A 27492-nucleotide genomic window follows, 5' to 3' on the forward strand; every position below is an offset into this window, starting at 1 on the left:
GGCGGCCAACTCGGGCCCCATGCACCACCAGCGGGTGCTGATCAACATCTCGGGGCTGCGCTTCGAGACGCAGCTGGGCACCCTCAACCAGTTCCCCGACACTCTGCTGGGCGACCCCGACAAGCGCATTCGCTACTTCGACCCGCTCCGCAACGAGTACTTCTTCGACCGCAACCGGCCGAGCTTCGACGGAATCCTCTACTTCTACCAGTCCGGGGGCAAGCTCCGCCGGCCCGTCAATGTCTCCATCGACGTCTTCGCCGACGAGATCCGCTTCTACCAGCTGGGCGAGGAGGCCATGGAGCGCTTCCGAGAGGACGAGGGCTTCATCAAAGAGGAGGAGAAGCCCCTGCCTCGCAATGAGTTCCAGCGCCAGGTCTGGCTCATCTTTGAGTACCCCGAGAGCTCCAGCTCAGCCCGGGCCATCGCCATCGTCTCCGTGCTGGTCATCCTCATCTCCATCATCACCTTCTGCCTGGAGACCCTGCCCGAGTTCAGGGACGAGAGGGAGATGCCCGTACCCCTGCCCCCACAAGGTGGAGGTTTGAATGGCACGCCCGGGGACTCCCCACCCATGCAGCCACCGAGTAGCCTGGCTGATCCCTTCTTCATCATCGAGACCACCTGTGTGATCTGGTTCACCTTCGAGCTCCTTGTACGCTTCTTTGCCTGCCCCAGCAAGCCCGAGTTCTCCCGCAATATCATGAACATCATCGACATCGTGGCTATCATCCCCTACTTCATCACCCTGGGCACCGAGCTGGCCCATGAGCAGCAGCAGCCCGGGGCTGGCAGCAGCAATGGGGGTGGGGGCCAGCAGCAAGCCATGTCCCTGGCCATCCTCAGAGTCATCCGCCTGGTCAGAGTCTTCAGGATTTTCAAGCTCTCCAGGCACTCCAAGGGGCTGCAGATCTTGGGACAGACTTTGAAAGCCAGCATGAGGGAACTGGGTCTCCTCATCTTCTTCCTCTTCATCGGGGTGATCCTCTTCTCCAGCGCTGTCTACTTTGCTGAAGCTGATGACCCTGAGTCTCATTTCTCCAGCATCCCTGATGCATTCTGGTGGGCAGTAGTAACCATGACTACAGTGGGCTATGGGGACATGAGACCTGTCACTGTGGGGGGCAAGATTGTGGGCTCCTTGTGTGCTATTGCGGGTGTGCTCACCATTGCCCTGCCTGTACCTGTCATCGTGTCCAACTTCAACTACTTCTACCACCGAGAGACTGACCACGAAGAGCAGGCTATCCTCAAAGATGAACACAGTAGTGCTCAGGGCAGCACTGGTGGGGGGGAAGTGAAGAGAAGACCCAGTAAAAACTCTCTAAACAAATCTGTTGTGCACTTGGAAAACAGTGAGGAGTTCAACAGTGGCACCAGCTCCTTAGAGAAAGCCAATATCAAAGCGAAAAGTAATGTAGATCTCAGAAAATCCCTCTATGCTCTCTGTCTGGACACCAATAGGGAAACAGACCTGTGAGGAAAGGAGACAGAGTTCAGAGGGGCAGAAGGATTTTCTGGTGTCAAAGACTTGCTACTATAATTATTCTTTTAGTACCAATTAGTTTTTTAAGTCAGGCTGTATTTTATAAATTGATCACTGTCCTGAGCAGTCCTCCAGGAATACATGTTTTTATGTTCTTTTTCCATGACACAAAGGGTCACCTATTTTTAAAATAGACTAAGAATAAGCTATGCTCCATGATGCAGGAGCTGGTAAATTATGACAGTGAAAAATCTAATTTGTAGAAACTTATTTTAGCAAATGGTCATTGGTTTTAAATGGATAATTTGTAACTGATTCAGTTGCCCCGAGTTTAGTATAAAGAACTGGGGGGTGTGTGTGTGGAGAATGACTGGATTGGGGATGGGAGGGGGGAGGTTGAGGGGTTTTGTACTGTAGTTTCAAACTGAAATTATTCAGATATATTTTGTATCTGTATGACTGTATTTATGGTTGAAAGGAGATTTCTTATTCCTGTGAAATATGATATCATTAAAGCACTAGGAACATTAGCAGATCAGCACTGAGTTTTCCACTAGTGATCAGTACAGATCTGGTTATCTTGTATGTGAAGTGAATTTGGTGCTTTGAGCCCTAGAGCAGAAAACTTCTGTTGTCATTGATATGTTAGTTTCTTGTGAGCCTTAAATTATTAAATATTGTAGATATTCTTCTTTATAAATAAGTGTATTAGTTACCTTCCTCGTTCAGAATTTCTAAGTAATTCAGTCACGTGCTTACCGGCCCCACTCAAAAAAGTATGTGCAGCTCATTTTTTTTTTATTTTTTTTTTTTTTGTGGTTTTACAGTTTTATACCTTTGTTATATTTTTGAGACTGAAAGGAAAAAAACATACTGTTACTGGTTTCAATCCAGTGCACAACAGATCAGAAGTGATCTGAACAGATTTTCAAGTGCACAACAGATCAAAAACATAAGGGAGTGGATAGGCACAATGAGAAAGTAGAATATTGAGTGCAATATCTGCAAAACTCCTTTCATTGTACGCTCCAGGTTTCTTGAGCGTGTGTATCAATCACCTTTATGTTGCACACACCATTTGTGTACACAGTTCTCTGGATTTGGTTATCTTAGACCGGGAGTTGATGGCACTACAGGAGTTGAACACAGCGTGCCGTGCTGCTAAATAACCATCGCGTGGCTTTTCTCTTGGACATGGGTGGAAAGCACTATCTTTTCATCAAAACATACCCCTGGTTTCTTTTATTTCCAAACAAAACCTTCTCAGTGCTGTGGATTTTACAGCTGAGGTGTTGTTGAAAGACGAGTGACACATTCATCAAGATCATAGCTTATTCTGAAGACCGACACAAAGTTGCACCTTTAGCTCAAAGAGCTTTCCTACCATTTCTCATGCAAAGGACATCTCTGTTTCCCCCTCCAACTTCTGTTTTATTGCTGAAGGATGTTCCATGCCTTTCCCACATCCTGTGACACAGCAAGAGTAGCAGGGAAGAGAAGGCATGATTGCCAACATTGCTCAAGGTTTGTTTCTAACAAATTTTCTAATATAAATAAGTGCTCAGTTGGGATTACAATTTATTCAAGTACCTCATCTATGTCCTGAGATAAATTGAGATCAGCTTTCCAGAGCAGTGCTCTGACACTCTCTCCCCCAGACACAAATACTGCTTTCCTGTGCCTGACTATGCTCTTTTATGATAATGCTCATGATTAATTTAATTTAACTTAAATTTAATTTAATGATAATGCATGATGATTTTTTCCTTCCTAGTCAGTAAAATAAGTGCTAAGCAGTCATGCTTTTCATGAACAGTGTGCTCAGCCCAAAACCCAAGGCTGAGGGGAAGGACTTTGAATCTCATAATAGAGAACAGCATATTTCACATTAATTTTAGAATTTTAGATGTTGGTTTCTTGGTTGGTTTGCTTGTTTATTTAGATGGGGAATGAGACTGTAATGTGGTGAGGAGCTGTCTGAAACAAGACTGACAGGAAGAGTGCCCAGTGCAGCTGCACTCCAGACTCAGGGAGATCTCCACTTTGCTTTGGTGGCAGTTTTTGTACCAGAGAGAAGAGCAGAATCAGCTCTTTGGTGAGGCTGAATCTCAGATGAAACAAAGAAGTGGTGTAACTCTACTGCACGTGCTGAGATCTGCATCATTGATGGACTTAGAGTAAGGCTTTTGCTCAGACAAGTGCTTTGATTTGCCCTCAATGATCACATCCATCTGACTTGCCGAGTAAGCACCAAACAATTGCAGTGAATCTTTCAGGGTGAGGTTTTGGGGTGGTTTTTTGTGAACTACTACCCCCACTTTCCTGACCACCAGAGTTTGGTCTTCCAGCTGTACATTGTGTTGGATTGGGCTGTTGGCTCCTCAGAGCAGAGGCAGTGTGTCCATGCAGCCATTTTTTTGGAATCCTGTGTAAGGATTTTAGGAATTGGGATTACATCTCTGTAGTATTTGCTGCAAACTGATGTCAGTGAAAGCAGATCAGGGTTATGGGGTGTGGGTCAAGCTGATCTTGGTGATACAAAGGGAAGGCCTGGACTTCCTCCTTTTTTACTTTTCTTCTTCTACACCTATGTATCCATTTGCTGCTTTTGCTGAACTGGTTCTCTCCTCATGGAAGCACAATTTAAAGTGCTGCCTTCTCATTCTGGAGCTGCCTGAGCTCACTCATCTGACAGGAAATTAAATTCAACCTTCTGTTTGAATATGCTCTGTTTTTCCATAACAAAAACCCATATTTTTTTTTCATTAGAAAGAAAACAAATAATTCTTTTAGTATGGTTAAAAATATTTGCTTGGTTTGTGTTTCTAAACAGTTGTTAAGCACAGTTCAGGCAAATTTGGTTTTGACACCTGTCTTGGTTCTAAAAGACAGGTGTCTGCTAGGGAGAGCAGGAGCCTCCCTTGGGATGAAAGAATGTAGACCCCCTCCCTCCAAATTATTATAAATTTGAAATCAAGGGGCTTTCAGGCAGAGATCTGGGGATAGGAATAACAGTTCTTTACTAGTATAACCAGGCAAACAAACAACAATAACCACAGCAATAACAAGAACACAGAACCAGGGACCCCGGGACAGCTTTCTCGGCTGAGATGGGATGGAGGAGAGGCTTTGTTTTCACAAACCCCTCGGGCAGTCAGTCCTGGTGCTCCTGCAGGGCTCCGAGGAACAGTCGGCTGGAAACAGCAGGGATGAGCTGAGATCCTGGGCCGGTGGCTGAGGTGTATCAGCAGCTCTGCGGTGGTGGCTGGCACTGCCACACGTCCCGGCAGGACAGGGGTGCGAGGCCACCAACAAAGAGGGGAGAAGGAGAAGAAGCAGCCGCTCCGTCTGGGTGATGGCGAAATTCCCTTCTCTCCACCGCAGCAGCTCCGCGACCCAGCACACCAACGTCCTTCCCCGAAGCCGAAGAAAGCCCAGCTAAAAAACTGTCCCCACCCTCTTTTTCTGCCCCTTTCCCTCCCCCCCTGGGCCCGGCCACTCTTTGTCCGTTTTGAGCACCCTTAAGTACCGGCAGTTAGGTTGTCTCAGCACATAATGGGTAAAAAATTCCCCGGGCAGGCCAGAAGGACAAAACAAAAAAAAGGACACCTAACCCTCAACAACACCTTTACAAAATATTTTATATTTATATTACATTATTTCTATTGGCTTATAGAGCACTAAAGAAATTGCTTTCTAATGAGAGGTACTGCTGGCAAATACTGAGTAATGTGACCAGGAACACGGTCAGTGCTCAGTTCAACAGAGCATTTAGCATGGACACATTTTTAAACCAACACAATTTTCAGCAGGGGTTTTAGATGCACCGATCTTTATGATTTTGAGGTTTGAGATCCTGAGTTGGACTTGGATGTTCCTTGTGGGTCTCTTCCAGCTCAGGGTATTCCTTGATTCTCTGATGGTTATTTAAAGATGAGTTATAACCTAAGCTGAAAGCTTGGAGACATTGTTTCTTCTTGGATTTTGGGGCGAATATGTGTGTTTGTGATACAGTCATGTAATGTGCTGATGCAAATTTGTGCTGCAAAAGAGTGTGAAAGTAAGAGAGAACTGAATCCCTCCAAGAAGGCTCCTGGAAGTGTGAGACAGGAAGAGAGTTTTCTCTTCCAAGCCCATCACAAGAAGGAAATACATCCTAACCACTATTGATTTTATGCTAGCTGACCTGGAATAAACTGCAGGCTGAGTCAGACCTCTTTCCCATATCAAAAGCATAAAGATACCAGAGCTTAATGAATAGCAATCATTGCAGACAAAAAACTCCAAACAAACCCAGCCAAACAACCAACCAACACTTTTTTGTAAACTCTTTTTGGCTAGGAGCTGCAACAGGGAAGCTCCCTCACCTCACACTTGCTGTAGTTATTAATGGCTTGTCCTCTCACATGGGACACTGTGCACTAAAATGCATTCTTGGAGATGCTGAAGTGAATGTTCATTTGGTTCACTGGTAATGTAAGTTCAGTTTGCTTAGCCTGGCCCCAAGGGTAGTCCACATTTCCCTTTTACTTTTCCATCATCCTAAAAAATGATAAAACAGTAACAAGCAGTTATATAACACTATTCATCTCCCAGAGCTTTATGAACAATTGCACCATGCTCTGTGTACAGGCAGGGTAAAGAAAAGGCTGTGGAAGGGAAAACCAAGCCTTTCAAAAGATGAGAGGGCTCAGAGAGGGTACAAATAAGAGTGGGCTTGGCTGGACTGGGAGGTCTGAAATTTGGATCTCAGGGAAGAGAGAGATTCTATGGTCTCTTGGGTGGCTCTTCAGGCAAGGACTGGGTGCCAACAGCTGTGCACTGTGACCCATCTGGTGTGGGGTCACTGGACACAGAGAGGACTTAATGCTGGTCTGAACAGCATGAACGTATTCTTCTTTGTGTGCTCTTTTAATTTGGTCTCTGTAAGGAGAACGTGGCACTCCTGCTGGCTGCTCCCTGGCCTCTCCAGCTGCAGACACTGCTGGTCTGGTGGAGGTGGTGCTGGCTGCAGTGCACTGAGCCATTCTCCAGGCACTGCCCTTCACCTCCCATTAGGGAACAAAACACATGTCAGAGCACTCTCCGTGAGAGATACGTGTGTGCACAAAAAAAGTCTGTCTCTTCTGAAACCTGTCACAGAATCACTGAGGTTGGAAAAGACCTCAAAGGTCAGTAAGTCCAACCTGTGACGGATCACCACTTTGTCAGCTGAACCAGAGCCCTGAGTGCCACATCCAGGTGCTTCTTGAACACCTTTGAGGATGGTGACTCCACCATCACCTTGGGCAGCTCATTCCAATACCTGACAACCTTTCCTGTAATGAAATAATTCTTCCTGATCAATGTCAGTGAAGCTGGTGCTAAGGTCAGATGAGGAGAGCATTTAGTGGCATGTGATAGTGCCACTGAGCTGTGGTGAGGGACGAGCTTCCTCGCTGACATCTGATCCAGACATTTAGCAAGATGCCATGAACAGGAGTGGAATTTGGTAGGGGCCTCAGGGTGGTTGCTGCCATATTTAGGGAATAACTGAAGGAGGGCTTTAAGCACCTCATCAAGACTTTGGCCTTGCCACTTGGCTAGCAGTGCGATCGGAATGTTGTGTGGCAGGCAGGGTGTGGAGGAAGCTTCAGGAATAACAGGGCTGATCCAGTGCAGGACAGAGGAACAGCAAGGAAACTGGGAGATAAAGCTATAACAACATCTGCCTGCCTTTGGTTCATGGTGCCTGCCTTTAGACATGTCACTGTATGACCACCAGCCTCACTCCACAGCTACAAATGTCCAAAAAATGAAATAGAAAAGGTCTTTATAATAATATAGCCTATGTCCAATTAAAATCATTGTTCCAAAATCATTCTGCCATGACTTTTGCTATAGAGAGCACCATTAATTAGTTTTTTTAGATTGTGCCATTTAGTCTTTTTGTAGGTTTGCTAATGTATGGTTTTCAGTTGGTTTGTTTGTTGGGGTTTTGGGTTTTTTAAAATTTTCTTTTCTGTGTGCACTAACTGGTCCCCAGTTCTCCTGGTCAGCTTGTTAAAGTTCTGTTTCTCTGGCCTAAATGTGGGACCTCAGGGTGCTGATACTCTTCAGTGGAGCTGGGTCATGCCACCTGACATCAGTGTGTCAGCTCACAAGGGGTGTAAACACAGAAATTCTCCAGAAACTTTGTGGGCCCATTGACCAGAACATACACAACATTTGTATGATGAAATATTGTGAACAATATGGTTATAGTAACCATTGAAATAATATGAAATAAAATATTTTATGGTAATTGGAATAGGAAAAAAATAAAGCGGATAATGATATGACTAACAAATTCATTGGAATTAGAAATTTTGAAGAGAAATACCAACTTGTTTAAAGAAAAGGAAGGCTTCAAACTGACAGAAAATAGGTTTAGATTGGATATTAGACAGAATTTTTTCCCTTTGAGGGTGGTAAGGGCCTGGCACAAGTTGCCCAGAGAATCTGTGGATGCCCCAGAAATGACCTGATAGTAAAATGTATATCCTTCCTAGATGGCAACAAAGTGTTTTCATTAGAGCTTGGGCTTCCTAGCACACAGTCCTTATGCTTATTGCAGAATTAATAATTTTCCAGATAGAATTTAACCAAAAGTCATCTACAAGTTTTCTTCTGTATAAATAATTCGCAATCATCAGGGGGATGTTTCCAAATAAATCGGTGTAGGTTTTAACACCTGATTGACAGGAAGAGGAAAAAATAGAAAGATACATCTTATTTCTGTGCTTCAACTGTGGTGTGCCATGGAGATTGTCATTTGCAACTTTGTGGAAAACATCTGTGGTTATGTTAAAATTGACATTGGAAAGAATGTTGCTGGAGAAGCCACACTGGATGGAAACAGATAATAATTTCCCTCTCAAGACACTGGTTACTCTGACCTCCCCTAGTTTTCTGACAAAGCCAGTTTGGGCATAAATGCTGAAGATCTCTTCTCTTAAATCCCATGCCCAGCCCTGGCCAGGAATGGTGGTTTCCTCACTCCTGTGGGGGAGCAGTGCAATGAAACCTTGCAGCTCTTCTCATGACAATACAGCTGCATAATAAATACTCATGTCAGGGTTGATTGATTGATTTCCACGAAGATGCTGTAGGAAAAGATGTGATTTAAATAGACTACATTGGTCTAATGGTCTGGTGTGTACAAGGAGTATGTAGAATTTCTTCCTTTGTATGATTTCATTCCAGTAGTGGTGTCTTAGCACGTAGTAATTCCCCTAGAAAATATCACAAAATACATACCAGGGCTTGCTTTGCTCTCTTCAGTTAGTAGGGATTAGTTACACTGACTTAATTCTCTCAAGTAAGTTCAACACATTTAAAACCTCTCCCTTTCCCTCCTCCCTGCTTAATTATAGGTAGAAATGCCTGTGGTTTGAAAGGTGAAAAATTATTTGAATTATTTAAACAGCATGACCTTATAATTTTTTTTTCTGTCTTGCTTAAAATGATTTGACAATCTAATGGGGTGTGATTGAATGTGATCATTTAACATGAATTTGCAGAGCAAATTGTATGAGTTTCTCAGTTCAGCAAACAGTAATTTTCAAGGTAGTGCTGCACAAAGGGGCTGTTTAAAGAAAGGTTATCGTGAAAATACATGGTGTTTTATTATGCAAGAGAATGGTGCAAAGAAGAAGGGAGTCTGGAGGGTGACAAGGCTTGTTCTGGGAAGGAATGCCCTCTAGCTTAAGCTTAGCCTCTGTGCTAGAAGATGGTGTTCCTTGAGCCAAAGAGGAAGCAAAGGGAAGAGGAGGAATCCACAGCTGAGATATCAGAACATTTGGCTGAGAAAGGGAGGGTGGCTTCCACAGTTGTCTCTGGATTTCAGCCACTGGGTGAAATACCTGCACAGTATGTCTCAGGATCATGTTTTAACAGTCTGCCCAGTGCCTTGAAAGGATACAGGTACCTGCCTTTAGGAGAATGTGTGGATCTAAGGCAGCCACTGGCAACTCCTGCAGGCCTGGCGGAGTAAGTTCCAGTAACCAACAACATTTTGATTTTATCAAATTTCCCTTTCACACTTGTTTCCCAGAGTATCTCCATCTTAGTGATACATATTTACAATGGAGCAGAGGCTGAGAAACACAGAATTCTGGAGCAGGAAAGAGAAATCTCTCTGGAAGGCTTGGAAACACTGGGCATTTCAAAATAGCATTTGAACTTCTTCTTGCTAGTGGAAAATGGGGTAGCTCTGTTCTTAAAAAGGAAGCTGGATATTCACTGAGAGGGAGAGATACATTCTCATAGACATCCTGACTGCATCTATATTAGAAAACAAAATGTGCCCAGGACCATTCCCTGGCACTGAGGCCAGCTGGCAGGAGACAGGCTGTGCTCCTGCTGCCAGAGGCTCGCTCTGAAACAAGGTGTTCGGCACTCAGCCTACTGGGCTCCCTTCCTGGCCTCTGCTCATTCCCACATCGTGCCTAGGAAGTATTCTGGGAGACAGTACTTGGGTACAGACTTACCAGCATGACCAGGAACCTTTAAGTGTAGTTGATTGTGATTAATTGCTTGGGAACATTCCCTCAAACTCTTGAGGTGGCAAGTGTAGATCGATCCAGCCCTGCTTTGATGCCTCTTGCACTCAGGCAATTTTTGGGGGTATCTTAAAAGCATTTCCCCCTTTTGGCACATTCTTAAACAATAATCAGTCTCTATTCACTGAGAACAGTTATTCCTGCCAAAATCTTTTCTCATCTAATTCTGCTTCCACCTGCACTCATCTATATGCAACTCTAACTAAAAATCATTACACTCTTCCAGCTGCACAAAGAGGAGCATAAGTGGATCTGACAGTGGGAGGGGGATACTGTTGCTTTGGTTTTGGGCTGATTTTCCTGTTTGCCTGGCCCTAGTGTAGGCTGTACCTTGTGTTTCAGTTGCTGCATCTTCTAACTCTGCTTAGAATTCCAGTTCAGGCCCTGGTGGCTGAGCATATCCCCTGGTCTTCCTATCCAGCAGGATGCACCAGGAAGTACTATTAAAAAAATAATTAAAAAAAATAAATAAAGGAAGAAAGGGGTGGGGACACACTGAATTCTAATGCTGAAGAAGCCACAGACCACCCAGCACAGGCAAAAAGTGGACCAGCACTAGAATTCTTCTGTGGTTTCTAGATAAGCCTACATGCCATTGGTCCCCAGGTAATGGAACATGAGTTAAATTCAGACAGAGGGAGAAGAAAGGGTGCATGTCTAGAACCAAACTTCCACTTAAAATATTTTCTAAAATCTTTGGGTCTTGTCAGCTCTAACTACAATAGTTTAAAGTGTTAATGCTGTCAACCATCTCAAGAAGGGGGTGAGAAGTCCCTCTGAAGGGACAACTAAGGACAAGTTGATAGGATTTTTCCTTCGGCAGATGAGAGGGCACATGGTTTAGTGTGGGTGTCAGAAAAGACCACCAGAATGTGGAGGTTGGAATGCTGAGGTGCATCGCCTGGGAAAAAATGATGGAACTTTTCGTGTCATGGTATCACTCCTTGAGGTCTGTTTCAACAATGAGTAAGGGTGAAAACTCTGTTTCTTGTGTGTTAATATTTAGAGACAGGACACATAGTGCAAATGCACATGTAGAAAACATGAAGATTTGCAAGAAAGCAAAATTCAGATGCCAAACACATCCTGGAGGTGCGCAGATGCAATCATAGTCAGAGCCAGTAAGGGGAGGAGGGCTTTCTAATTATTTCTCAGAGGGAGAGCAGTTGTAAAGTCATTTTTGCAGCCCTCATGGAAATATATATTTAAAATGTCTCAGAAGCACACCCTGGACTCTGTTCACTCTGTAGCTGCAGATTAGTCCTACTGAAGTCAACAGGATTCCATTCCAGGAATCCTGCTCAGATAGACTGGAGCTCTGCAGTCACATCCCTTGTTTTCCTTGAGTCCTGACAGCCCAAATTAAACTGAGATCTCTCTTAAGAGTGAAGGAATGCTGATGGCATGTGCTATGGGCACAGTGTAGAAACAATAATTTTCTTGCCTGGTCTCAGCATGACCAAATGGCAGCATGGCATGTCCTGGAGCATTCATCTCTCAGGCAAGGCAGGTGATGCTGGGGAGGGATGTGAAGGGTCTGAATTTGGAAGAGAAAATAATCAGAGACAGAAGACTGGAACAAAATGCCCAAGCCAAAATGCTTTCTCCCCAGGGAAGCTCTCCCACAGCCAGATGCAGTGCTGTTTAGCTGTCTGGATTTCATTCCAGCACTGCACGTGGCTCTTAAGGTCCTGCCTTGGACTTTTTTTGTCTGCTGTTGGGTAGAAAACCCAAAAAAACAGGAAGTCAGGCCTGAACAGTAATATCACATATTCACTTCTTATCACTGGAAAACCCATCCCCATTCCCTTGTCTGATTTTCTAATTGAATCATTATGGGTGTAAAATCACACTGTAACAATTCCTCCTCTCATTTGCAGAGCCCAGAGACAGGAGCCAGTCTAACATACTTGGAATTTGCTTTCCTTTTTGGAAGGGGCTTGCATTTTGGGTGGTTTTTTTTCCCCAGGCTAATGTACATCTGATGGCAGACTCTCCAGATGAGAATGGTTAGACTGGTGTTGACATTTTAGAAATATGTGTGAATGGAAAAATATTCTAGGAGTGCTGCCAGTGGTTGATTTTGTAAAGTTTTAGTTTATGTTGGATAGGAACCATGAGGCAGGTATCTTACTGAAAAGAATTTTTACTCATAAAGTGTTTTGTTCAGGTGTGTGCCAGACATGCCTTCTCAATTTAAAGAGAGGGCAGGAGTGAATTTCAGCAGGTTGTGACTCAGCCAGGCAATATCCAATTCCCCTTTCTGAACAGATGACAAACAGCCAATTAGCATCTTTCCCAAAGGGAGGTACAGCAGCAAGAGAAGTTCCTGGCAAGTGGATTTTCCAAGGTTGAAGTGTGAAGTGGTGCAGACAAATCTGCCTGTTCTGTGGCTGTTCCTTCCAGTTTGGTGCTGACATGACAGGGACAAGACAGCTTAGAGCTGAGCTGGTTTGTAGCAAACCAAACCTGCAGTTTTCTAATTCCCGGCGAGCCGGTGCAATATGGAGGATGAGCGCAGCTGACTCACGGCGCTGCGAATGTCAGCGATTCTTATAGGCTTTGTGGGGGGCTCGCTTTTGCTGCCTCATCAGAGCAAATGCCTTTGTTAGCAGCTCGTAGGCTCGCACGGAGCGAGCAGGGGCTGGCACAGGGTTGAAGGCATGGTGAAAGGAGCAGGTGGGGCTCTGAGGGTGCAGCATCAGCTCGCTGGAACAGCCCTGCTCTGTCTCCAGCCAGGGCTCCAGCAGCCCCCTCTGAGTGCTGGCTCCGGGTCGCGGCAGAAGCCTGGAGCTCTCCACTGAGGCCAAGCGGTGCCCAGGAGTGGCGGGGTCCTGCAGCAGGGCAGAGCTCCGTGCTGAGCCTGCCCTGCTGCCCGGGGGGGATCAGGATGTGCTGAGCTGCCCCTGGCACGACGCTCCAGAGAGCCAGCACGGCTCTCCTCCAGCTTTGGTGGGCACATCAGCCATCCCAGGACAGTGGCAGGGTGCTTATGTGCGCACCAGCACCATCCTTCTCCCAGCCCTCTCTCTTCTGCAGGCTCAACAGGCCCTGCCTCATCCTCATCTCCCTCCTGATTCCCATATTCCAGGCTGAGGGGATGGGGCTGTGCCTGGTGCTCCTTACTGAACAGTTGTCTACAATTATTATCAATAACAATTCCAATATTAGTTGTCTCCAGCATAACCACCTGGATGCAGGAGTGGAATGCCCATTGAGCGGGGTTGCTGGTGATGCCAGTGTGTGCCATGGAGTACACGTTCTGGCCCCGGCAGGGCTCCTAGGGTTGGCTCCTGTTGAGGATAATTCCCCATACAGGGACACTGGCTTAGTGGTGGCCTTAGCAGGAAGTTTAGGTACAGCTATTTTCACACATGTTTGGATTTGTGGAGCACTGGTTCATATCAGCTCTGCAGACAGTAGTGGACTGAGCTGGGTTCAGTCTGGAGAATGGTTTGGTGTATTTTGTGTCCCTCTTTTGTTCAACAGGAGCTTTTGAACTTGTTAGTCATTTCCAACCAACTTTGGCAAAAGGACACTGGCCTTGAAGAAGATAACTTCTTTTTAAAGCTTTTGGAAACATAGCTGGCTGCCTAGGGGAAAGAAAGACCAAAATTAAAACTGCTTCTCATAGGCAAAAGCTGTGGCATGACCTGTCCTAAACTGTAGCTCTATCCACACAGGAGAGACCATGGTACATTCACAGACTTCTCTGAAGTGCTGCAAATGCTAATTAGATGGGATTTACAGGGTAACAGCAAGCAGCAGAGTTGTGCTTAGAAATAAGGCAAACAGTGCCTCCCTCCCTCCCTTCTCAAAGTACGAACAGCTTAAAGCTCATATCCTTTTCTGCTGCACTGCAGTGGTCAGCATGGAGGCGCAGGAGGAAGAGAGGGAAGGCTTGGCCAGGGACTAATTTACAAGTAGAATGGATCTCTGGATCCATAGGACTTCTTAGGCTGTGTTCATCACGGATTCTCTGGATGAGACCCTTCCAGTGATTCCATGTTTAGGGTGGCTTGTAGTCCTCATGTATTGGTTCTCAGTGAGCAGTTAAGCAGCTGGGTGTTTTAAAAAGAAAATTTAGGTACATATATATTAGCAATGTGTGATTTCTGAAAGGAAAGTGCATCTCAGAGCTGTCCTTTGTCCTCAAAACTTTGACCCCTGAAGGAAGTGTCATTTCCTGGTCCTTTATGGTGGGAGGGTTTACTGTGCTGGAGGGAAGAATACCAAGTGCTCTAACTATCAGCTTGGGGCTCTGAGCTGATGGGTTTTTATACCTTGGGCCTTGTTTCTTCAGGATTCAAGTCTAGAGACAGTCCTGTTCAACTATTTATCAATGACCTGGATGCAGGAGTCAAACACAGCATTAGACATTTGCTGGTGACACCAAACTCAACTCTCTTCAGGGCCGAGAGGCCTTGAGAGGTTGGAGATTTGGATCTGTGAGCCACTGAGTGAAGTTTAACAACCACAAATGTTGGATTCTGCACCTGGAACAGAGGAATGCTGGGCACAGTATACACTGGGAGAGGAGTGCTCAGACAGTTGGGCCTTTCCAACTGAAGGTATTATATTTTTTCTTCTATTTTCCAAAGTTATGAATCACCCTGGAGAGAGGGCAGTCATGCTTGATTGGTTCACACACAAGCAAACCTGGCTGAGGACCAGAAGGCATTTGACGTGCTGCCATTGTTAAGAAAGGCTGAAGAATTTTGTCAGTGATGGATTTCTAGTGAAATCAGTGATGAAATGCTCACCACACAGGACACTTGCAACACTTGACTTTATACCATGCAAAGCACATGGTGTCTCACTACCAAACCAGTAGTGAACAGGAAGAACCTCCTGTTTGAAATCTGATTTTTACATTAATCTTATGATGCTGTGAAGTCTGACTCATGATTGTTGAACACTCAGCCTGTGTTGAACACTCAGCCTCACTCAAAAAGCAACCTGATTTTGAAAGGTAAGAACTGCTGCAGAAGAGAGGCAGAGGCCCAAACATCCTCACCTTGAAGCCTGTCATGGCTTCCAGGTCTAGAAAAATCTTCAGTGAAAGCTGTGTAGGTGCTTTATTTTCCCTTTATATTCTTTTACCATGGTAAAATAAGTGTAGTAGCCTGCTGCAAAACAAATGGAATACAATCTGCCATTTTTCATCTTGACCATTTTGAAGTAGTCTGTTAAAATAGCCAAAAAATAGCATGCAGGCAGTTTGTGAAATCATTTTGCATGAAGGGATTTCAAAAAGCTTCCCAAAAGCTACCTACAAGTTATTAACTCACTCTCAGGAGATCATCTGCCCAGTGGCTATTTAAAATAATGTATAAGCACACAGGTTAAAAGCAAGAGATATCTTACAAAAGCATATTTTCCAGGAGAAAAAAAAAAAAAAAAAAGAAAAAAAAAGAAAAGGCAAAATAACTGAGCCTTACCTTTTGTTATACCCTAGGTGGTAAATCAAAAGGTATTTGGGAACAGAAATGTATCTGGGGCTTTGACACAACACATGTATGTTCTGGGAATCATCTTGTAGTTCCTGTTGCAGAATTTTGACCTATTTTGCTCTTGGTACATTTGTTTGAGGAAAATGCAGTGCATGTAAAAAGAGCACATTACTGTGGCTCTTCAGATTTTACAGGCAAGAATTTACAGCAATTTTTCTTCTCTAGGAACTGACCAGAGATTGGAGAGGTTTTTTTCTAAATCTGCAAGGCTTCACCTACACAGGAATACTTGGGGAGTGTAATCTGAATGAGAATTAGAAAAAAATAGTTCTTAATTACCATGATTCAAAGTGTTGCATGCTCCTTTGTGGATAAGCATATCTGGAATAAGGGTAGGCCTGGCTTATGCGTAACTGCGTCCACTTTGGAATACTAAAATAAATTTAATCTTTATTATTTTAAAGGAGAATGGTTGTGCAGGGACTAACCAGGACAAACATGGCTCTTTCCAAGATAGACAGTCCCCATTTTTAAATGTCATCTCAGAATTCAGGGAAGACACTGAAGTCATTGCAAACAGAGATGCCATCTCCATAATTTGCTGTCCACAAAGGGAACGTTTCAACAAGATGCTAAGCAATATTATTTTTTTTTAATGTGTTACATTCTTTTTATCACCTGTGTGTGTTGAGAGCCATTGGTATCACCCATGATGAAGTACAGGTGGCATTGAGGGTGACCTGTGCTGCTCAATACCAGTTATGTCATAGCTGTTACCAAATTTCATAGGCATCAAATGAAGAGCAACTTAATCCTGTAAGGGATGAAAAATCCTTTACCATTCTTAGCTTCAGAGCACTAACTCCTGGGATCAGTCCGAGAAGGGGATGGTAAGTATCCATACAAAAAGGCTGAGAGAATTAGGGTTGTTCAGTCTGGAGAGAAGAAGGATTGGGGTGAGCTCATTGTGGCCTTGCAGTGCCTGAAGGGAGCCCACAGGAAAGATGGAGAGAGACTCTTGACAGGGGCCTGGAGTGACAGGACAAGGAGCAATGGCTTCACACTGACACAGAACAAGGTTAGACTGGATATTGGGAAGAAATTCTTCCATGTGAAGGTGGTGAGGCCCTGGCACAGGCTGCCCAGGGAAGCTGTGGCTGCCCCATCCCTGACAGTGTCCAAGGCCAGGTTGGATGGGACTCTGAGCAACCTGGGATAGTGGAAGGTGTTCCTGCCTGTGGCAGGGGGTGGGAATGAGATGAGTTTTAAGGTCCCTTCCAACCCAAGCCATTCTGTGATTCTATGACTGGAATTTGGACCAGAGAGATGCCCACTCCACCCTTACCTGATTCAGATTGTGTTTGGACTCTGGAGGCCTGTTCTGTTGTAGAATTGAACGGATGTTTTGCAGCTGGCTTCAGTAGACAGAGAGAGGATGAAATAGCACTGCTGCTGGTTTTGGTAAACTTTCCTAGTGCTGGTTGGATGGAACAGGGGTTAGTCTGAGCCCTGTTTCGAGCTGGTGGCAAAAATCACTTTGGAAAAGGATCAGGATGAGGCAATTATTCCTCACTGTCAGCTTCTGACTAAACTATGAATCCGTCTGTTTCTGTGGTCTCTTATATGACGCTGGGTATCACTGTCAGTCCATAATGCTTAAACTGGGAAAGCATTATGGGAAAAATAAAGCTGGAGAAGGTGGGAACAATTCTAGGCAAATGGGACTTTTGGACTTTCCTTAAGAAAACTTATCTAGGGGGTTGCAAGTGCTGAACTGATGTGTAAAGACCCTGTGTAGCATCATGGGATGCCAGATTAGTGCTTACTATTTAAAAAGATAGTGGAAATAACAATATATTCCATGTTTTTATTTTCTGTAGTTAATAATCTGGATATTCCCTTTAGTGTCCTGGCCCTTTGGCTTCTCTGATTACCCATGTTGCTGAGTTCCATAGCCTAATTACATCTTTTGTTAAAAAGTAATTCCTTTTCCTGCTTTTATATTTTCTGCTGTGGATCATTCACATATCTCCTGTTAGGCTTTTTAGTCAGTTTTAAGCTCCAACACCTAAAGCTGGATCCTAAAATGGGCTGATCCACGGATTACTATAAAGGTGATATTTTCACTTTCACTCTTTTTCTCATGCACCCTGTCACCTTTACAGCTTTGACCACACCCTGTGTCGTGAATTCAAGCCCTCACTTAACAGGTAGTGAAACTTTTCACGGGTGGTCTCTCACAGGTAGAATTTAGAGTACTGACTCTAAATTCTAAGTGGTGGCAGCCAGGTCTCTTGAATATTCACTGTTGGTTAAGTTTTAGCCTGATTCAGATTTAAATTTGGGCTGGCTTCTTTTTACCCAGCATCACTATAAATACCCAGAACATGTTTTTTCAGAACACAGACTGAAGTTTAGATCTCTGTGATACACGTGAGGATTTTTTTCTTACACATTATGCAGCAATTTTTTCTGGCATTTTGCTGTCTGCTGACCCACCTTTTTCCTCTTTCTCTGAAGAATCTCAACATTCCTTTTGTCCCAGCTACTGTAAATTAATTGAGCATTTGCAGGCTACTCTGTCTCATTTCTATCTTTCCAAAGAAAATTTAAATATTCAGTGGAACACAAGCACCAGGGAGCCTTGTCTGGTCTTCTCCCATGATTACACCAGGCGTGTCACTCACTGAGAGGGGACATTCAGCCTTTCTTTAAGCAGGTATAGCCTTCACAGGAACAAATCCATTCCAGTACCTGAAGAGACAAAGATGGAGAGGAATTTTTTATAAATGTGGTGACAGGACAAGAGGCAATAGCTTCACACTGACACAGAGTAGGTTTAGATTTGATATCAGGAAGAAATTCTTCCCTGTCAGGGTGGTGAGGCCCTAGCACAGTAGCCCAGAGGAGCTGTGGCTGCTCCCATGCCCACTTCTGAAACACCTTGTGCTCCTTTTCAGTTTGTCAATGGCCTGTTCTTCGTACAACCACCAGAGTCATTAACAGGACTGTCTCACCAAGCTGCCCTGTTAGCTCTGCCAGCCTCCATGAGTCACAGCAATACCTCCCACAAGCTCTAGCAACGCCTGTGGAAGTCACACTGTCAGACTCAACACTGCCTTGTGCCAGCCTGCATTTGCCTTTGTCACAGGCAAACCTGACCTGATACTGCATTTTATGAGGGGAGTTGCTATTGTTTCAGTAAAACCTGTGTTTTTCTGATGGGAAGCTGCTCCTGGTCTATATTCCCAATTCAGGGAGAAAAAATCTGTGCTCACAGAGCCTGTGTAGGAGCAGGAACACAGGAAAGGCAATGCCACAGGCAGATTGCTCTAATACTGCTGAACATGCCAAGGCTGGTCTGCTGGTCTAATTAAACTGGAGGTGAAAGTGTTAATCTAGGCCTTGCCATGGCAGCCAAAGGGTGCACTTCAGGTAATTGCCAGTGTCTGACTTAGAAACAGTAAGTCACAGTCCTGATGCAGTGGAAGACGCCTGGTGTGGTGCCACAGACTTCACAGGGGTCAGAACTGAGCTCAGGGCTCACTTTAGACATTTTGCACAACATGGTTCAAGAAATGATACTGATCTCTGCCATGATTTTAAAACTGAATCCAGCCACCACAGAACCAGGCAGCTTCTTAGGAAAGTTTGTTAGGCTTCTCAGTATTGACACTGGATTTCAGATGTATATTCGCTTAATTACTCTTTTGATAAAACCCCTTATTAAGCAAGTCTCCTCTCCATCTGGTGCTGATCTGACTTAAAATACAGCAAGATTGGCAACTTATTAATTCATGGACAGGATAAGTGTAAAATTTGCATAAATCAGTTAATACTAGAAAGTACAAAACTTGTAGTTTCTTGAAAAAGCAAACTGTGAACCTTTCCTCTTAGGACAGAAACTCTTTGTGAGATGGATAAGTATCTCACACATTTCTTGTGATGAAATATTGAGTAGTGATGTTTGGGTTTTTCAGATTCCTTTCCCATTAATTCTTGTTCCAAATATAGAACTAGTCTTGAAAATGGTGACACTTCATGTTCAAGACAAAATTCCTGCTCTTTAATTATGTGGTTTTATTTTTAAAGTTTTAATCTTACATCAATAATTTTAAGTGCTTCTCAGTGATGCTCTGAGCAAGGAACTACCATCCTTCTTGGTTGTTTTCAGTGCCAGATGACATTTTTATCCAACAGTAGGCATCCATTTGCCATGAAGATTGAGTTTCAGGAATGCAATGTACAGTTGTGAGGCAATTTTGATCACTGCTCTCTGGAAATTATAGTGATTATATACATTTTAATATTTAGTTTACCCTCTGGATTACAATTCCTTTTTCTGAATCGCCAGAAGGAAATCACACTAGTTTGCTGGGATTTTTTTCTGGAATATTAAAAATCTTGTTTAAAATAACCACCCTGCTCCAGCTTGTGGGAGCTGCCAGTCACTGTCTGTGAGAGGTGACAAAGTGCTCATCTCCCATATGATTGAGAAAACCTTTGCAAGAGAACCCTGGATTGAATCAGGAATGTTTCCACAAAAATGTATCTTGCAATAACATCCTCCAAAAAAGGAGAAAGAAAAGGACTTCTGTGGAGAAAGTCTCCTGCTTTGCTCTACCCCATGTTCAAGCTGACAAAAGTGTCCCTGTATCTTTTCCTCGTGTTTGGAGAAGAGTGGGAGGAAGTGCAGAGACCAGCTCCGTGTGAATGGAAAGCTGCTCTTTGCAAGTCATTTCTTGACTGTTCTAAGTGATTGCTTTCACAGAATCCTTAGGGTTGGAAAGGACCTCTGGAGCTCATCCAGACCAACCCCCTGCCCAGGCAGGGTCACCCAGAGCAGATGACACAGGAACACATTCAGGTAGGTTTGGAATGTCTCCAGAGGGGGAACTCCAGGCTCTCCCTGGGCAGCTGTTCCAGTGCTCTGCCACCCTCAGTGGAAAGAAATTCTTCCTCATGCTGAGGTGGAACTTCTTGTGTTTAGTTTATGGCCATTGATCCTCATCCTGTCACTGAGCACCACTGAAGAGAGCCTGGCACCAATCCTCTTCATACCCTCTTTGAGATATTCATATGTTCTTTCTTGACCTTTTGTGCACCTCAGGTGACAAGACAGAGCTAAGAAGCAAGATATAGAAAGGGTTCCTCTGGATTCATAGAGTCTGCTTAGAACAGCAGCAGACAAAGACAGGTCCAGGAGATTGCAGCTCAGGACAAAGCTCACTCTAAAGGACTGCTGACAGGTGTCTGACAGTAAAAACTTGTTTAACTCGGTAGTACCAAGAAGCCTCTCTGTTAAACAGAAAGCTCATAGCAGGACACTGCTGCATTAACAAGATTTTCTCTGGCTGCTCCAATTCCCTTTAGCTTTTTTAATTTTTTTTTTTTTTTTTTTTGGTAATCCTCTTTCAAACTGCAGCAGCATTTGTTGTCCTGAGGTGCTGACTCCAGTGGAAGAGATTTTAGTGGAAGCTTCTCCTGCAGTGTGCACAAGCTTCATTTCAGGTCAGTAATCACATCCTCCTCAGCCTCTCCTGGGGCTCTCACATTGATCATCCTCCAGCTGGAGGAATTGTCTGAGAGGAAGGGCATGACTGTTGTGTTAAGGTCACATTTCTAGACTGAGGGTGGAGTGAGGGAAGCTTCTGCCCTTTGGATTCGGGGGAGACCTGACATTTGGATGTGGTGTGAATGCCATCAGCCATCAGATGGCAGGAGGCCATCAGCCTTCCTGCTCCATCATGCACATTGCCCCTCTCCAGGCAGCCAGTTATGTCAAGAAGGAACAAGAGGAGAGGGCAGAGCATGTGACGGGTGACTTGAGCTGGTTTTGGGTTCTGAGCAACAAAGCCTCTGCTGGATGAGGCTGTTTCACCAACAAAAGGCTTATTGACTGTTCTGAGTCATCATCAGCAGTCCCTGTGAAGGACTTGAGTTGATGTGACAGAGTAGGAAGTTTGCCCTAGGACAAATCTGGAGAACAAAACATCCACAGAAATGGGTGTTTTATGTTTCCAGTGTTACCTGAAGAACCAGATGGGAGCAAAAAGAAAAAGCAGGAGGTCAGGGGATCTAAAAGCTTGTGAGAAGGAGCTATTTGATGTCCTTTGTTAAATTCTCCTGTGAAAGCTGGAATAACGCAATGGATTGCAAAGTGATCCTTCTGCTAAACTGACTCTAGAACCAAGCTGACTCCTATCTACCTTCTCAGAAAAAAGGGCATTACTTTGGCTATATACACTCTGAGGTCCTGGAGAGCCCATTGCTTCATTACTTGCATGGAGGGGAATTTTACTACTGAGTGGAATTCTCATGCCCAAGTTAGGATTTTATTCCCCTTTCCCCAGATAAACGTTCAGATTTTTTGGCGACATATGAATATTCTTTGACACCTTTCAATGAAGTTCATTTTTGAAAGTGGCAGGGCAAAAGAGGAGGAAATATCTAGAGTGAGATTTATCTGCTATTTTCTGGTATGAATTTTTTTCTTTTTTGAAGAGTGATATGGTGTCCAGTTGCTGCTTGAAGTATTCCCTCTAGCCTAGAGAATATTTGCTTGCTCATATAGAGTGAACCTTCTGTGCTCTTGGCTTCTGACTGGTTAGGAAATGCCGACAAGAAGATGGAGATGAAAGTTCAGATACAGAGAAAGGAAGGAATTGTGATTCTTGAGCAGTGGTTGTTACCACTCAGAGAGGAGGTAAGAGAAAATGCTTCCTCTGATCAGCCTCATTTCTGGGAGGAGGTAGAATTTAGGTTCCTAACTAGAAAACTCCATGTTACTTCTGATTTTAAGAGAAGCCAGAGTCCAGGCACTTGGGGAACTGAATCCTCTGGGAAGTGTGAGTGCAGGATTCTACAGCAGCAGACTGCACTGGGGTTTAGATGTTCTGCATTTTGGATCAGAGTAGCTATATGTACAATTAGTAAGGATTTCAACATCTAATTCCTCCTGTGACCTGGCCCTCCTTTCCAACATCAGGGAACTGTGGTTTGGCCTTAGGAAGCACCCACCCTGGATGGTCAGCCTAGTGTGGCATAGAGGACTATATCCCTGAGGTGGTAACCAGGAAATGTGTAAGAAGCAGCTCTTTTCTCACAAAAGTCCTTTCTCACCTCACAGGTTGAGCCCTGTACTTTTACTAAAGGCTGGGACTTGCATCCAGACGTGTCACTAAAGCTGTAAAAACAAGGAAGAACTGTAACCCTGACAAGTGCTGAATACAGTTTGCTAAGGAGGCTGCAACAGCCAGAGCAGGTATGTGATAAACTGTAAATTCTGTTGCCTCTCTGTGTTTTCCAGAGCAACCTGGAGCTCAAGCAGGAGAGGTGCTCTTCAGATGGCTCTCCACATCGTCTTCCCTAACACACCAGTGAGGCACGAGACCAGGGCAGAAATTCCAGTGTGGGGAGGGTGTGAGTCATGAGATGGTGAGTGAAGGAAACAGCAGGATAAAAATAACAGAGCCCAGTGTGATGCAGAATATTAATCTCTTGCCCTGTGTTATCCTCACTTGTATTACAGGCACCACTGCTGCAGCGTGCTCTGCTGCTCAAAACAGATCCCTCCCTGCTGCTCGCAAAGATTATAGCTCAGGATGCCAGATTGCAGGGACTCCTAATACTCATGCCTTTAAGTTGGCTGAAAATTCTTAATCAAGAAATTCCTGCTGTAGAAAATATGTAATCAGAGAGTCAAAGTGCTACATTTGTATTTTTCAGGTTTACATGAAAATGTCAATTTAAGTTAAATTGACTTTAGCTGAAAAAATTTATTTCTTCAAACTCTAAATGTAAAGTCCCTTCATTTTCCAACCTTCTTTTTTTTTCCTCTCACTCTTTCTTCTTTCAAACGGAGAAAATATAGGAGAAGAGTGTGAAAATACCATGAAAAACCCACACAAAATTCAAGTTTGATTCTAGCTAACATAAATTACTAGGGAAAAAAATAGGAAAAGTGGAATTGGTAAAATAAAATTTAAAAAAGAAGTGCCAAATATTTTCTTTTGAGATGTGACTCTCTCTACTGAAATCTGCCATCAGATTTGCTGAGCTTCATTCTGAGATCACTCACAACAAAATCAAATTCTAAGGAGCAAAAAACAAAAATCAAAAACCAAAATCTAAGGAGCACTTTCATGTCAGCCAGTGTGAGGTTTCTAAACCAGTCCCCTTAACATCTCCTCTAACCACTGGGCAGTGATCTTCAGAGAGCTCTTGGGAACTTAGGAAGCCTCTTACTCTGGTATCTTTCAATCCAGTCAGGAATCTGGGCACAATAAAGACAGCAGGAGCTTTTCCTTTAACTTGAAAAGGTGCCAGCTCTGGCACTGAGGCTTCACTGCAGATTAACACATGGGGAGCTCTTCTGACAGAAACTGCCTTTGGTATTTCGGAGTGGGGAGAACTGTTTATTTCATTTCACACAGGTTCAGTTCAAAACCTTGCCAAAGGATTTCACTTGGCTGTTTGGTTTTTTTTGTGTTGTTTTTTTTTTTTTTTTTTTTTTGCTTTTTTTTTGCTTTTTTTTGTGGTTTTTTTTTTTTTTATTATTTTTTTTCATGTAAGTCACCTTGGGCTTAAGTTCACCTTCAAGACTTTTGGTAAAACTTTACCAAAACTGGGAACAGCCTTCTGAGACAGGCAGGGAAGTGGCTGTGTGGTCCCCATGCTGCAGGACTTACAGCGTGAAGGACCAATATTTGTAGAGCTCTCTCTCTTCTTTGCCCTTTCAGGGCTGCTTTATGAAGCAGCGCATTTGCACACTTGCTGAAAGAAGGCACCATTCAATTGTGATGGATTTAAGGGGGGTATGTGTATGTGTGTGTGTAAGAGCATGTGGTTCAGGTGTGCAGTTATGGTCTGAGTACTCCTTGCTCCCTTTCAGACCCTGTTGAAACCAACTTCTTTCATCCCACTAAGCTGAAAAATCCCCTTTTTTCTGCTTCTTTCTTTTCTATTTTGTCTTACAGAAGCTGTCTGGGAAGCTACTTTTCTAGGAGTAACTTTTCTAGTTTTAAATACTCTTAAGCAATCTCCTGTTATTTTTTACTTGTATATTTCCATCTATTTTACTTATTCCTGTATACCAAGTCTTTTTTATTTTCCAATGCGTAAAGAAAGAAAGACTTATTTTGAAAGTTCTACAAAAATGGAAGTCATTGTAATCATGATTTGATGTCCTTGGAACACACTTTATTTACTATTTGTTTTTACTAGGACATTGTTTGAACATAACTTTAAGCCCAATAAGGTTCCATGACTAATCTCCTGGGAGAAGATATTTATGGTCCATATTTTCAGAGAGGGAGATTGGAAGTAGAAAAAGGCTTAAGCATTTAGGCCTCGCTTCAGCTCTGAAGGCAGGGGAAATCTGCAAATAGTCACTTGACCAGCTGAAGTAGAGGGTGGCATGTGCAGATGCCCAGTTCCAAGGGGCACTTGCATTCTATGTGTGCTCATTCCAAGCAGAAACATGGGCCTCAGATTGTGTGCATTACTGCAGGGGAACTGACCTATTTTTCTAGAGAGGAAAAATCTACCATAAAAATCCAATTTGCAAGGATTGTGGGAGTGGAAACAGGGCTGGCTTTTTTTCTCAAGGATATCTGTTATGCAAACAAATTGATGAGGGAGAAACTTTCAGCAGGAAAACTGCTGATGGTGCTCAGTGTCATTCAATTAATTGTAACACGCTTGAAAGGAAAGTGAAATAATGGTGCACCTTTCAGAGAATCACACAATGGCCTGGGTTGGAAGGGACCTTAAAGATCCTCTGGTTCCAACCCCCTGTCATGGGAAAGGGCACCTTCCACTTTGTTCCAAGCCATAATTTTGTGTCCACTGTGGAGCCTAATGGTTTTTCCTCCTTAATTACTGCAGCTTTTTGCATGACACTCTCCTGATTGCCTTCCTCCTGCAGACACTGACCATTAGGAAAACACTGCTGCAGAGTCTGAAACCAAACCATCCTATTCCTTGTTCTCAAGTCATCTTGGGTTGGAAGCTGCTGAAAACTTCCTTCTGGATAAATAACTGTGACGTCCCCATCATCCCCAGGATTGGATTTCTTCACTGGGATTACTGAAACACTGGTCTGCTCCAAGGCTTCTCTCATAGAGGAATTGTTCAGCTCCACAATAGGAGTGAGATAAGTTTAAATGCTTTGGGGCTCACTCCCAGGCACAAGACTTTATTATTTGAGCTTTTGTTTGGAAATAAATTGAGTTCTTGTCATAGATTGGGCATCTTCTCCCGTGGTTCTTACATATCAAACTTTCTCATCATTCTGGAAGAAGATTCAAGTGTTTGTTCTCTTTCTTTTATTGGCACTCATCTTTATTTATTTTGTATTCTTGAGATGTGCTGCATCTCTGGAGTTTGTATTTCTACTTTTAGTGAAAAATGCTGTACATACAAGTCTAGAATGCATCTGAAGTTTAGTCTAATTTTTCATGTGACTTTGACTTGAACATTTTTCTGTTTATGTTTATATTTCTATTTCAAATATGTGCATTACCTGTATTCTTTAAGCCTTTTCCCCATCTATAACTCAATAAAATAATGTCCACGTTCTTCAGAACCATATTGTGTGTTCCTGACAGTGATAACAGTTTCTGAATAATAATGATTGATAATTTTAAATGTGTTCATCTATATTTATATCTATTTCTATAACTAAATCTGTATCTATATCTGTCTGTCACAACCTGAAGTTCTTCTGATGTGGGATTTGAGGTGGTGGAAAAATTACCAGTGAGTGGGAGTTCAGCTCAGAAACAATTCTTCATAAGTCTGTTTGGACTTGAAAGGTAGATTTTCCTGCTCCATAAAGGTTTATGTTCTTTATTTCAGTTCTCATCCATGGCTAAATTTACAACTGCTATTGCATGAATCAGGGGAGTGTCACCCATTTCACTAGAAGTTTGTGTGAGACCAGTACTTCCCTGTGCAGCTCTTGGAACTGGATACTGTAGGATCTGGCCCTGCCTTGTGAGAGTCCTATAGGCAGATTCTCAGCTGGCATGAACCAGCCTCGTTTCCTTGACATTAGTGGAGCTCTTCTGGTTTGTGCTCACTAAACCCCTCAGAGTTTACCTGCATTTAAATGAAACTTGTTTCTGTGAATCACAAGCTTTTTAAAGGAATTTGGTTGGTATTTTTTTAACTCCCTCTACTAAGGAAAAGAGTACCATGACCTAGGAGATCTGAGGGCTGATGCAAGCCTTAGGCCTTTAACTGGAGGACTTAATCCTTGTCACGTGGATCTTCCCATTCCTTCTAACTCCCTTGATTTTCTTTTGCTGGATGGATCCAGTCAGGTGCTCAGTTCTGTGCTGAGGCATAGTCCTGACTGACATGAACGGATGCACAAATGGATGCAGGACTGAGGCTTTAATGAGGATATTTCTGAGTCTTTGGGAACAGGCTTTGATCTTAGAGTGAACTTATCAAAATTCTGAGCACTCTGAGCATGCATGGACATTAAAGTCCCTCAGAGCAAGGGCATGAAACCATTCAATGTCTCTCTTGCTTTGGGGAGATTCAGTTTTTTTTGGCTTTTTCTTCAGAAAAGATATTCACTGCCAGGAGAAACTCGAGGCCATTGTACAATGCTGGCTTTTTACTGCTGTAATATTCCTTTGGGTCTCAAAGGTTTAGTGAAGTCACTGGGAAATTTTCTACCACATGCAGTGTGTTGGGAACATGTCCTTGCTGCAAGACTCCATCAAATATAGCTGTTTACAAAGCAAAGAGAGAAGGGCATTTCTCATCCTTTTCCGTTTAATGCTGTATGCCAAGCCTCTGTTTAGGATTTTAAATCATACAAATTGCAAAATGTCCCATTTAAATATAATGAATGCTGAACCAAGTCAAGCTGTGGGCTATTTACCACAGGGAATGGGCAATAGGATCTCCAGGGAATAGAATCCTGAGGGTTGTGAGTGGTGACAGGTGACTTGTC

At 43.6% G+C, this 27492-nt stretch overlaps 1 protein-coding gene across 3 annotated transcripts; it reads left to right on the forward strand.

Moving 5' to 3' along the window:
• Positions 1–6: 6 nt before the first annotated feature.
• On the forward strand, positions 7–26112 carry KCNA5 (potassium voltage-gated channel subfamily A member 5). 3 transcript variants are annotated; one of them, XM_015629484.1, is made up of 4 exons: positions 7–3010; positions 20947–21032; positions 22651–22785; positions 25450–26112. In XM_015629484.1, the coding sequence occupies exon 1, from the start codon at positions 20–22 to the stop codon at positions 1478–1480; it is 1461 nt and encodes a 486-aa protein (XP_015484970.1). In that variant the 5' UTR covers positions 7–19; the 3' UTR covers positions 1481–3010; positions 20947–21032; positions 22651–22785; positions 25450–26112. The 3 variants fall into 3 exon arrangements, with proteins under 3 accessions (XP_015484970.1, XP_015484976.1, XP_015484971.1); XM_015629490.1 differs by lacking the exon at positions 20947–21032; XM_015629485.1 differs by lacking the exons at positions 20947–21032; positions 22651–22785 and adding an exon at positions 22831–22958.
• Positions 26113–27492: the final 1380 nt, after the last annotated feature.

Source organism: Parus major, chromosome 1A (genome assembly GCF_001522545.3).
Source record: "Parus major isolate Abel chromosome 1A, Parus_major1.1, whole genome shotgun sequence".
In the NCBI taxonomy this organism is placed as follows: domain Eukaryota; kingdom Metazoa; phylum Chordata; class Aves; order Passeriformes; family Paridae; genus Parus; species Parus major.

Bases quoted from the DNA above. Each gene is read 5' to 3' on its own strand.
- KCNA5 (XM_015629484.1), top strand. From the start codon at position 20: ATGCACCACCAGCGGGTGCTGATCAACATCTCGGGGCTGCGCTTCGAG.